Source organism: Corvus kubaryi, unplaced genomic scaffold (assembly GCF_017639235.1).
Source record: "Corvus kubaryi isolate FWS band 111438036 unplaced genomic scaffold, C.kubaryi_AGA036_p1.0 37392, whole genome shotgun sequence".
NCBI classification, from domain to species: domain Eukaryota; kingdom Metazoa; phylum Chordata; class Aves; order Passeriformes; family Corvidae; genus Corvus; species Corvus kubaryi.
In genome coordinates, this window is record NW_024581131.1 from 563,473 (window position 1) to 576,763 (window position 13,291).

Genomic DNA, 13,291 nt, shown 5'->3' on the forward strand with positions numbered 1-13,291 from the left:
GCGCGGGGCCGCCGCCATTTTGTGCCGCGGGCGGCGAGGCGCCCGCGCGCCAGCGGGGAGCGGCGCCATTTCCTGCCCTCCCCCGGCGGGCGCCGCGCGGAGCCGGCAGCGCCTGAGGCGCTGAGGACGGGGAGGGGACGGCAGCGGCCGCCGGGCCCTCCTGGGGAGCGGATCCGGCTCGGCCGGGGCCATCCGCGCCCCCTTGGGCCGTGCGAGGGGCCGCGTGGCCGGGCCGGGGACAGTGAGCGCTCTGCCCTTCCCTTCCCGGCCTCCTGCCGGATTATCTCCGGCTGCCATTCCAGCCCGGCTCCGGGGAAGAAGGACGCTGTGCTTAAAGCTATGCTTGGGAGTGTTTATCCTTACGTGATTTTTAGGTATGAAAACGTGTAATAAATAGTCCAGCAGCTCCCAGTCTACAGCAAGCAAAGCGTGTTACGGTTAATTCCGCAGGCGATTTTTCTTGCGCAGTTGACGCGAATGCTCCCCAATGATGGGACAGTAAGCCCAGCTAATGGCCGGTTTTTCTTTCTTAATGTACTGTTTCCTAATTGTAAGTTTTAAACCAAGTACAAACTGCAGCCATCAGTTTGGTTCAAGGTACAGCAGCAGTGAAATACCCGAGATAAAATCCTATTTCTGATTTGCCAACTCCCCTTGTATTAATAATTATTTATTAACATCTCTGTGAAATGCTGCAATCTCTATTTCCCATTCTGAAGTGCTTTATGTTTCCAGCATCAACAGTTTGCTACAAAAAGCAGAAATACACAAACCAGTTACATGCCATTTAACATAAAGCTACATATTGATTGAAAAGTAACTGATAATCAGCAGCAGACAAAGCTTTTCCACATGGCTCATTCTGGGTACGTAGAAGGTTCCACGGAGAAAATAATCAACCCATAAAACTTACCAGGCATAATTAAAATCATCTGCATGTTTATTGACAGGTAGTCAGTAATTACTCCACTGCAGAATTGATAAATCTTGCAGTATCAGTTCTAAGCTATAAGAGATTTGAACAGAGCTTTGCTGTACCATGCTGGCACATATTGATAATTCTTTTAAGACAGTGATGTAGGGAAAAAAAAAGATTAAATTCACCCAGTATGTTGGCATTTTAAAAAACTGCCTATTTTTTATATTTAACACAGTTGAAGAGAACTGTGGTTGTGCCTAACATTTGTTCAGAGAAATATTTTGGAGGGAAATACAAACCTTACACACAACTTGAGGACTCTACTGTAGGGATACAGCTACATTCAAAACACCACACTGAAATAAGTGAAGATAAGGATTTGCTTTAGATGTTTATTAATCCAAGGAGATCTTCCATAATAGAAAAAACAGAGGCTTTAAATTTCCCAGCTCTTCCTTTAGAGTTGCATTATCCTTGAAAATGGAATGGATAAGTGCAAGTTCTAGAAGGAAGATCAGTTTTTAATTTGACATAAGTGTATCACTGAAATTGATATATTGCATCACAAAATGCGCTATCACCACCAACAACAATGCAAAATTGTTTTGCAATTGATATAAATACATTTCTTGGAGCAAAGGAAAGCAAAGTTCTAGATCCATTCTTAAAAAAGATGCTCCTTGCTAACCAGTCTAGTGACACATAAAAGCACCCTTGAAGTAAGACTGTATTCCTCACACCAAGATAAAATTCTTCCCTTGACTTGTGACTTGAAAAATATAATTGTTCCAGAACTGACAATGGCACTAAAACTGGTGATTTCCCCCTATTTTTTTGTCATCTGCTTTATACATGAAGCCTTCTCACTGCTGCTGTCACATCTTCAGCCACAAGGCCCAAGTGGCTCATCTGTCTTCAAAGGTTCTCATACATTTTTTTGGATGCATATGGAGGTAAGCAGATACCCAACAAGCAGATGTCCAGAAATGATTTATGTCAAACTGGGTGATCCCAAGGACTGCACAGGGGAAGGCATGCTGGAAGTAAGTCTGTCAGCTTTTCTACAAAAATAAAAACCCTGTCTACAGATTCCCTGGGGGCTGAAGCATACCTGGACGTGCCCATGAGTTACAGTCACAAAACCCCAAGTAAGTTCTGCTGTGTGCACTTGGCCAGTCACCTAAAGATGCACAGGAACTATCCTGGCTCTCACACCACCATGAGGATGGGTATTCCCATCCAAGGCCTCATTATTTAGGCTTTTTCTCATCGGGTGCTTTTCTTCTCAAGTGTCCCTTTGGTACTGGGGTAGGGCAGCGTGGCACTGCAGAGCTGGCTCAGTGAGTGTCCCATCTTGGCACCCCAAGCACAGGGAAGCATTTGCCAGAGCAAGGCAGCCCGAGAGGAGGGGCTGGAAAACCCCTCCTGCTGCCTGAGAAGTGCCAGCACCAGTGGAAGGCAGAGCGTGGGGCTGGGCAGCTCAGCAAGGAAACCCCAAACCACCACCAAATCCTGCTACTCTGCTGATGCAAAAAACCACACCACACAAACCAATTTTCTGAAGACTGCATTTTGAGTATCATAATATATATATATGTGCATTTCATTTTTACAGATAAAAACTCAGTTTATTTTTAACCTGTATTTAAATTTTGGAGGCTTACATTAAATTAAGGTAGCTTGTTTAATATCAATTGTAACAGCAGGTGACATTTTTATATAAAAACAGCCTAAAGAAAAAAAAAAAAACCAACCCAAACATTTGATTTAAAAGACCTGACACCAATGATCTCAAGGCAAGATCAAACGCCAATGGATTTTGCTTTTAGAAAAAAAAAAAAGGGGGCATTAAAGCCAACCCATTCACAGCCTCTCCCTGCTGGCTTCTTCATACAGTGGTTTTGATAGTGGTCCCAGAGGGAACTGTATTTTGCCTCTCTAGCTAAAATACTAGTTACTATAGCAACTTTGAAGGAAGAAAATTGTGGCTTCAAAACTGAAAGATTGGCAAAACTTCAAATACACTGTCTGGATCAGGCAGACAACAGCACACACGAATGCTGCAAGTGCAAAAAGAGGGGGAATGAAATGCAGGAGTAGTGCACCTGCACTACCATGAACTGGAAAATATTTTGCACAACTGGGGAAAAAACTGCATTTATATACCATAGCCCAGATCAGCCAATGACACTGTTGTGTTTTTAACAGACTGCATATGTAGATGTTTCACCCACACACTTCAATTGACCTTAAGAACTTCACATCTTATTTACCTGCTTTAGAAAGGATAGCTTTTTCTTTGTGCTTACAGTACACATTTGTTCACTTTTCTAGCTTGTACAGTGAAATCTTTAAAAAAAACAAAGGACACGGAGGGTGTTGCTATTTTTTCTTTAGCAGCAATGAAATATCACTAACCCCTTTTTACATATCCGAATTCAAGTCACAACCAGAGGTGACTGCACCACAAAGTCACCAGGTACGAAACTGCTAGTTCATTTTAAATTAATAACTTGAAATTATTTTCCCCAATACATCCCTTATTCTTTATTTTTATAAACAGCAAACATTTTGCTATTTTTGTACATAGGCTAGCAGGCTTGTTTCAATATGAAAGTGCTAATTAATTTACAGATTTATCAGTTATGTAGTGCTACATTAAGTGTCCAATATTCTACATATGAACATTCTTGATAAATGGAAATGATGAAGATTAAGTAAGGCTATCTGATTACCTTATCTTATTTACATTAAAAGAATAGACACCCAGTAGGTAGCGATAAAAGGGAAAGAAACTGGGCAAATACTCATACTGCCACAGGTGTAAAAATTAAGTCTGCCTTCTAGCTTGAACTGTAAATGAGACATTTTAAATAGTCCTGCAGCCCATGTCTAGGTTTTTCTCCTCAGAAAAAGAAAAGCTGCCTTCATGACATCCCCTCTTGATTTCCGATCTCCAAAGTGTGTCATTTGAAGCTTTAAATTCAGATTCTTCCTATCTTCAAAAAAACCTCTGGTTTGCTTTCCAGTATTAGGTTGTATAATCAGGTCCCACTTCTGGGGCTTTTGTCCAATCTATTTATAAATTAGTTTAGAGTGAGTTGTAGATAACATGAACCAGTTCTGGAACCACTATTGGGAGGAACACAAGCTCTTCACTACAATCACACAGTAGCAGGAAAAGTTATAATTCAATTCATTCCTGGGGCAGGGCCTCCAAAATTAAATGAAGTTGGCACAACTGGAGCATTGAATTTGTATCCTCCATGCTTTTCAATCATTTTGGATTCTAAAACAAAACAAAACAAAACAGAAGGAAGATATTTTAGTGTGTGTGTAGGGGGGAAGACAGACCAAGGTTCTGTGACTGACTACTTTGAGTCTCTCAGAGATACAGGTTTAACCTGGGGTTACCCAACAAAGGAATCAGCACCCACACGTGGAAATGTGCTAGGCCCCAAAGAACAGATGGACTATTTACTTATTTTAACTTCTCAATATTGTTAAAGCCATGCTTAAATGAATTTGTACTTGAAAAAGCCCAAACTTTAGCTTTTGGACATGACTAGTTTAGAAACAGGACCTGAGTGAATGCTGCACTTATAAACTTGGTAACAGGCACACAATTCTTTCTGGTTAACATCAACACACCTTGCAGTCAAATCAGTAACAGAACACATATACAAAAAAGCAGTACGTAGATATTGGCTGAATTTTCAGTGTTCCTATCTCGATTCAACAATATAAGCAGAAATGGCTACTGAAGCACCAGAAAAAGACTTTTTACACATGCTGCTACCCAAGCAGATAATTTGGATTTTAGGTTACTAGACCATGAAACATAATTCTGAGAGAAAACTATCCAGTTCATCACTTTTCATTTTCAGCCAAACCTTAAGATCTTTAGACATCTAAGGTCCACATATCCATCACTGTAACTACCAGTGATAGTTAAGGTGTCTGGTTTTATCATCCTTCAAACACTGCTGTAGGACAGGTTTTACTATAAGAGGTTTTCACAAGCTCTAATACATGGACAACTGAAAATCAGGTTGGTAATTTAGGTTGTACCTTTGCTACAGTCTAGACAGTGCAGAAGGTGGTTTGTATTATTCCTAGGCCAAGATAACAACACTTACTAATGTCTTACATTGGTCTTAGAGCTTTCTCCTAAATCAAAACAGTTGCAATCTCTCTGGGAATACAGGACAGCTCATATTATCTATCAAATCTGCATTTTGGCTCTGGTTCTTTGGGAACAGGCCAGAAAGATGTTGCCATGGCTAATGGAGCATGGGGGGAGAATCCCTCACAGCTCCACAAAAGACAGATCTCTCAGCATATGGAAATTCTTCTAAGCTACATTAGTGAGGGAGAACTGTATTTCAAATCCTTCTAACAGGATGTCCCCATGTGTGGTGGGTGGCCTAAATGTAGTATCAGTGTGCTCTGACAGTAGGCAAGAATTTCCCATAAGGATCTGGTTGCTTTAACTAAACTTCACAACTTCTCTGAAAAAAACAGTACAAACCGAACAAACAAACACATACTTCAAACATTTTTATCTCCATAAAATGCAATAGTATATAACTTCATCATATAATATCTACTGCTTGACAGGGGTCACAGTGAAACTGTATTTTATAACCATTAAAACTGGATCATTCTGAGCATTTACAAGCTTTGTGAGGTAATTTAGGCTGTGCTCTCATAAAAAGCACTTATTCAATGTGTATTGTTACTACCAATCTTTTTATTGAAATATTTCTGAATTTCTGTTTTGAAGCATCTATAGCAATTGCTCAATAAGACAGAGGATAGGAGGCTGGACTGATCCCTCAACATTCAGTCTTGACTTTAGAGTGTGATATATACTGGCTTATTCTCAAAAGAGAAAACCTAGGAAAAAAGAAAAAGATGAACTGAATACAGATTTAAAAATCTGTATTATCTGTAATGTTCTGATATATTTAATGGGCTTAATGATGTGGCTTTACAGATGGATACTACTTTTGTAATTTAATATCCTCCTACCCACAGAATCCTTGTCTATCCCAGCTGGACTATGTCACATCTTAGGAAATAATTTATCAGCCGCTTAATGTGTTTGTTAACATACTTGGAGTTCATCTACCTTCAGATAATCAAATCAATTGTTTTCAAATCCAAGCAATGAGGACAAATATGCTTTTATTTCCTTTGCCACTTCCCCAAGTGTTTCTACCATTCCTCCCACCTGTGGTATTGCCATCCAGGTTGTGCATTGAGGCTTTGTTACCTGACAATCTTAAGAGACTTCAAACAACCCTGCTTTGATGGAGACATTATCAGGCTTGAATTATAGGCTTTTTAGTATTATGCTTCTTGAGCCCATCCAGGGCATTCAAAGAGCAAAAGGAGCCATTAGTGGTATAAAGGGGTGCAAATACCATGTGCTGCCCGCCGCTGATCTGCCAGAGTCGCTATGTCCTGCAGCTGCTTCCTTTGCTCTTCGTTAAGGCCCTGTGTCAAAGCCTGGTACCACACAGGGTTACGGTTCTGAATTGCTGCAGCAGAAAGAAAACATAAGCAAAAGGGAAGCGTTGATTAGAATGTTCTATAACTCAAAGCTTACTCACTGCCATTTTAATCAGAATAATATTCTGTTATGGTTACATAATTCAAGACACTTAAACACTACTACAGCTTCTGACCTCTTCCCTACCAAAGTAAGTTCATTCAAGCATCTTCTCCTGCTCTGAAAGTTTAATGACGGCTTCCCCTTTCCAAAGAAAGGAATGCTTCAAGCACGTATTGGAAAGCCTGTTTGGAACTTTTGACAGGTTCTAGTTTACAACAGGGTACACTAAAGTTAAAATGTAACTTGTTGGCCAGGAAAGGAAATCCAGCTACTTACTCTGAAAAATTGTTTTAAATATCTGATATTCATCAATAGGGTTGTCTTCATCATCAATAATTGTGGAATAGCCTTCCAAAGCAGTCTCTTCAGCATCATCTTCTTCCCAGTCTTCATCATCTCCGTCTTCACCTGCCTGTTTTGCTAGAATTTCTAGATATTCTTGACCATCTTCATCAATGTCATCTTCGTCACTCCCCAGCTCCTCTAAGTTAATTACAACACACAAAAAAAGTTTATCTTGAGAACAGCAAGAACAATTCTTTAGAAATGTGGCTAATTATGTAAAACAGGCACTGGAAGTGGTAACAACACAGTGCAGGCTAGAAAGGGGGGAGCTCATTTAACTCAGCCCTGGAAGTTAGTTTTAAGAGGGACTGGAAAATAAATCAGAAGTTATCAAGTTGTCAAAAGTGGTCAAAGTTGTCAAAAGATGTCCAGTGTTCTACTGCAGCACTTCATTTTTAGAATTAGGGTATTCAGAAATTCCACAAAGGAACTGAGTATCTCCATGAGAAGAAAATGAAACATGCAAAACATCGAAGTTTCCATCTCCATACCTGTTTCCTCATCCTCTTCAGCTTCATCATCATCATCGCTGTCATTTTCATGCTCTGCATGACAGGCATATGCTCTTTTCAATCCATTAAACAAAAGGATAAAAGCTGGCAGGATCTGCCCAGCAACTTGATTTAAAACCTGTGGTATTTGCTCCAGATCAATAAGAGCACACAAGCCAAGCACACACATCTTTCTATCATGAAGTCTACAAAACAGAAGAGTAAAAAAGTTGCAAGTTTTGTCATGATTTACAAGCAGGTCATACACAGGTGTATCACAGAGAATGATCTCCAAAAGTGGAAACACTTACCCCAGGAAACAGTCCACGTCATTAAGCCACTGTGTTATGAAGTGATTGGTGACAGGCTCCACGTTATTGGGGAAACGAAGATTTTCCAACGTATTTAATAGTAAATGAGGATTGTAATACAAAGCAGCTATGGCAACCTGGAGGCACATGGTTCGCAGTTCACTGGTTTTAACTTCTCTGGTCAGTCTCTCCAAGGCAGCTTCCACAAACAAGGGTATGCACTGGATAGTGAGAACATTACACACTCAGTGATCAAAAATAAAATTTGTCCTTCTGTACTTCAACAGTCTGGCACATAAACACAGATGGCATAAAATGGAGTCGTTTTTAATAGCCAGCAGAAGTCAGATACAAAGATGAAATGAAAATGTGAAAATATTTAATCACATGGATTTTGTGTCATCCTGCACAGCAAATGTAACTTCTGGTTCTATAATCTTGTTATTAAAAATGGAAAATAGAGGAAATGTGTACACTAGGAAGTCCAGAAAAAATCAGCTTATTAATCTCTCAAATTCCAACTTCCATACGTGCATAATGAAGTCCCTGGTCTCTCTATTACACTGACTCGGATTCTAGGAACTTTATTTTCATTGTTCCTTATTTCAAAGCTATGAGCATGACAGATTGAACAATTTTCATTAAATATTCACTAGAAGAATATTCTTAGAATGCAATAAATTGACTTTTTGGAACCAAGATGCTCCTGAGGTGGCACTGTTCCAGATTCATGAAAACACCAGAGTTTTGCAATGTCCTAAACTCTGGAGCCAGAGTGTGCAGAAACTTTCTGCAGTGAGTAACTCTGAAGTATAAGGCAGGATTATCAGTTGCACAACACAAACTGCTTGTAACAAAACTCATGTTGATACATAATCAATTAATACTACACAATAAAATCTTTTTGAAATATTAGTTTTAGCAACCAAAGTTGTTACCAACCTGGTCAATGCCACGCCCTTTACACTGAAGAATAATTACTTCTAACAGCTTTGCTGCATGACATTCTGCATCTTCTCCAGCAACTCCTGTAAGGACCTGAAACACAGCCATTACTGGTGGTGGTATCCCCTCAAGGACTATTCTCTATATACTGCTTTGCTCTGAAAAGCTGGCATGAATTTACCCCCTCTAACAATGCCAGCATCAACAGCCATCAGTGAACAGCCAAATCTACAGCAAAGGCTCAGTGTGACAACCACAGACTGAAAACTGCTGAATATGGGCAAAACTAACCTACGTGTACAAATATTCAGTAACTCTATGGATGCAGAGCTTACCACAGTTACTGTAAAAGCATCAGCTGCCATTTTGCAAAGGGTTATTTCCATACACAAAACTTTTCCTATGTATTAATATATTAAATTTCGTAGTTTTATTTAGAAAAATGGAATATCCAGTGGAAGACCATGCAGTATCTAAAACTTGTGTTAAATATTTGCTGTTCTCAGCTAGCACCAGTCACTGAGTGGTCGTGGCAGACTAATTTTTTTATACATTAACATTCCAAGAATTTACAAACACCCTAACTGGCCTGGTTGCAACTTGTTTTCAAACAAAGGCTTGCATGAGTTATTCACTACTATTTATAGAATACTAAAATAGTTATTCACTATAATATTTAAACATCTTCCAAAGAATTACTCAGGAAATACCACGGGCAGCACAGCTCACAGTTCACCAAAGCTCTTATATAGACACCACACACCATATCCAGGAGTGGAAAACTGAAATCCCCACAGATTACTGTTAGAGATGATAAAACATTAACACCATCTTATAAAGAAGTATTCCTTTCCTCACATGGGGCTAACATTCTGGAAAGCTGCATATTCTGCATTTTGACTGGACAGAGAAAGCCCAGTTGGCAGCTACCTGTAATACACAGTAGAATACAGAAACCCTGCCCAAAAGTGCCTGCACTGAGTCAGAATAACTGCATTCTGCTCCCAGCTTTCACCACAGACTTGGCACGAACTTGGGAAAATAATATCCTATTCCTGTCCCTTTACCTTCCATCCCTACTCCACTTGTTTAGCTAACAGGTATCAGACCTTCAGCACACACACAGCATGGGTATCCTGGCCATGGTGAGGCTACAAATCCCAGACAAAAGAATCCACCTACCTTTTGCCATCTGTCTTGCATGCTCATATGCACAAAGTGTATTGCACCAAACCTGGTTTGTTTATTCTGCTTTTGTTGTGTATGATTTATTTTTCCCTTCTGCCAAAGGCATATATCTGAAATTTTGATGCAATCTCTTTAAATTTCTCTGCAATAACTTAGTAATCTGGGGACTCTCGGAGGATGTTAGCAAAATACTTTAAAGAGCAGATGTCAAAAGCTCTTGTGGAAAAAAGTACCCAGTTTAACACTGTTATTTCTTCAGAGATTGCAGGTTTTGTTACCACACAGGAATCTACTCACCTTCTTGCACATACTGTAGATCATTTCAAGATATTTTGTATCTGACAGAAGTGTATCTGTATCAACAGTAACATAATTATGCAAGAGAGGCATCATATCTGTATTAAAAGAAGGACAATCACAGTTAGGTATTGTCTGCATGCTATTAAAATCAGGTTGAAATCTGTGTATTAATAATTACAGTTGCTGCTTAATGTTTGCCAAGGTAAGTCTGTGCAAGTCATAGGTGCCTTGGCAAAACAAGTCTGCCAGCAGCAGCAACAGCAAAATAAAATACTTTATGTGTAACCTCACTTGAGTGTTTTTCTAACATTTCAGTCATGATGCAATTCATTGTATGGCTGAAACTGCATCCATGAAACCATCTGGCTTCCTGATTTATTTATATTACTTACCAGTAAAATAATCAAAACCATCCTGCTGGAAGACTTCAAACACAAGAGGAAGAAGCTGCCACATTTGTGCAGAAACCTGTTGGCAGGTCAGGCTATGAGCCAAGGAAAAGATCTCCTCGTAGAACTCTAAAACAAACAGAATCTAGGTAAATATAATGCCCATCCCATACACTTTTAAAAGTAAGCCAGCAGAAGTATGGATACCTAATACATGCTGCTGCAAAACTGTTCCAATCACTTGCAAACAGATCCCTTCCAGCTGCTGGGTAATCTGAAAAAAAAAGAAAAAAAAAAAAAGGAGATGTATGACTATTTTCAATACTTGGGAGTTGAAATTAAACACATTTTAAAATTTGTCAAAGCAGTTTCTATATATACAATATAGTTTTTAAAATAATTAGAAATGTCTCACATTTTAGAGCACTAAATGTGTAAGAGCAGCACTCAGCCAAGTATTTGCAAGATAGCTTTCAATACAAGGCATTTGTAGAGTATTGGAAGAATCTCATTACAGGGCATCCTTTAAAAAGAAAATCCTGTCAGTAATCCTATGCACCAGTTCAGTTCCATTAAAACACTGTAAGCAAATCCATATATCAAAGGAGTAAATTATGGAAATCACAGGAAGTATTTCCTGTTCCAGAAAATAAACTAAAACCAAAAAAAACCCCAAATACCAAACCCCTTCCCAAACCTAGCTTAGGATGTTCATATGGTATGGAGACCATTGGTCTAAATGCTGGTCCTACAGATTCAGTCAGTGTTCCCAATAAGTATTTATTATTCCATGGAATAGCTAACAAACCCGTCATTAACCTGTTGGGGGCACTCACCTAGCACTCACAGGGACAAGTAAGGGTTGAGTTTCTGGTCTTAGCTATGCAGAACAGGATTTGAAACTAACCTGCTAAATACCTTATCTGTTGGAACACTGGTCATCCTGTGTGAGATATCTCTAAATATAAATGTTTACTGGTCAACATCTTCAAATTGAATTCCTCAGGACTAGCATATTGTTACACAGACTTGTAATTTAGAAGGCAAGGATTTGCTGACAAAAACAAGTACATGACAAGCTTGATGAGCAGCTCTAGCAACAAGTAAATGAGCTGATCTGGTCCTTGGTTTATTGCATGGCAGCACTGGACTCTGCCCTTGGGAATTCATATGATGCTGCTTCTCTAGTGAAGTCTTCAGAGCCCTCAGAGTAGAGTTTAGTACTGAACTCTTCAGTCACTAAAAAAATTATAATGTATTTATTAAAAGACAGTAGCTGACTTTGTCAAGAAGGATTTTAACCAGAAACAGCATCTTTTGAACTGGCTGTACTCTGGACAGAAGTGAATCCATTCAGTACAACAAAACAAAATGACAGAAGTTTTCATCCCAGTGGAAAATCCTCCAGGGCAGATGAGGCAGGTAAAATGCCCCATCACTGAGCACAGCCACAAGAGCTGTGTTTACCCACATCAATTCTGTCACAGAGCAAACCCAGTCAGCAGAGTCAATGTTTGGAGCTATGTGAAGCTTTGTCTGTTTTGTTTGAAGGGCAGACCTCATCAAATCAGATGTGTGTTTCCAGCTGAGCTGACAGAGTTCCACCTGCTACAGACACATTGCTCCCACTGTTTGAACAAGAAGCTGGATTCTTATGGGAAATACTGTGGCAACTCTATTACTGCATGCATTGCATTAGAAATGTGACCCACTCTGTTGCAACTCAGCCACATGATTAAGTACTTCACTGTTTTCTATTTTAACATCTTTTTGGTCAAAAGGACAGTTTTTCAGGTAACAATGCCAGGAACACTGCAACTATAAAGGACTTACAGTGTCTTAGACCATACGTATCAGCTTTAGAGTAATTTTTACTTACTTCCTTGTGATCTTCAACTACACTGAGAAGTGTATCGATAGTATTCAAGATTCCCATTGCTGTCACTGCTTTGTCATCACTGCCCTCTTCATCTGGACCAGTCTGGATCACCTGGTTAAATGTCATTGCCTGCACGTAATAGCAGAACAAGCCATAACTATGACACCAAGTTGTGAAAGTCTGACGTCCTACACAATTTAAGAAGGACTTCTGCTGAGAAAACATGTACAGATAATAGCAGGTGACTGCTCTGCTCCAGAATTTTTCAGCATGATAAAATCTGAATGTTAAGCTGCTGGAGCTGTCGCCCTTTATCATGAATGAAAACATATAAATGACATTATGTCCCATGCAAAAGAATACATTTTCTCCTGGTAAGTTCTTCTGCCACAAGGTTTCCTCAGTAGCTGAACTAGACCAGAACACTTGGCAGGCATTCCCAGAGAAGACAAGCAAACAACTCTGTTTTAACTCCAAGGCAAGGGCCTTTAATAGGGAAGCACTGAGCTGACCTCTGCTTGTGCAAACATTAGTACAACTTGCTAGATATGGACATTCAAGTTCTGAATTCCTCCTGCAGATTCAACTTTATTTTCACACCAAATCTTTCATTAAAAATCTGCTCTTTAATTTAATATTTTAAACCAGACAACATAAGTGACATTTTAGAGACTATCTAAAGTGTGCTACCAATTTCATTATCATCATTATCAGGAGAAAATATACAAAGATTTTGCAAACATTTCTAAAATTGTTCTTAGAAATTTCCACTTGGTGTAAGTTTGAAGCCACTTTTGGTGTAAAACTGTTTAAATAGAAGACAATTACTTGTATCAATGCACTTAGACTGCAGTAACAACAGCTATTCACTGATGGTCAAACTCAACTATCATTTTTAAATACC

General features: G+C 39.3%; 1 protein-coding gene across 2 annotated transcripts in view; it reads right to left on the minus strand.

The window, feature by feature from the left end:
• Positions 1-1,291: 1,291 nt before the first annotated feature.
• The window catches only part of IPO7 (importin 7), a 35,095-nt gene continuing 23,095 nt past the window's right edge, over positions 1,292-13,291 (minus strand). Inside the window, exons 16-25 of one of the 2 annotated variants that reach the window (XM_042038333.1) lie at positions 12,388-12,516; positions 10,716-10,782; positions 10,512-10,637; positions 10,117-10,214; positions 8,629-8,724; positions 7,687-7,907; positions 7,376-7,581; positions 6,816-7,022; positions 6,349-6,465; positions 1,292-4,208 (exon numbers count right to left, since the gene is read on the minus strand). In XM_042038333.1, the coding sequence (XP_041894267.1) occupies positions 4,111-4,208; positions 6,349-6,465; positions 6,816-7,022; positions 7,376-7,581; positions 7,687-7,907; positions 8,629-8,724; positions 10,117-10,214; positions 10,512-10,637; positions 10,716-10,782; positions 12,388-12,516 (1,365 nt within the window). In that variant the 3' untranslated portion in view covers positions 1,292-4,110. Of the gene's footprint in view, positions 5,819-6,348; positions 6,466-6,815; positions 7,023-7,375; positions 7,582-7,686; positions 7,908-8,628; positions 8,725-10,116; positions 10,215-10,511; positions 10,638-10,715; positions 10,783-12,387; positions 12,517-13,291 lie in introns of both variants that reach the window. The other variant, XM_042038334.1, reaches the window with a different exon arrangement.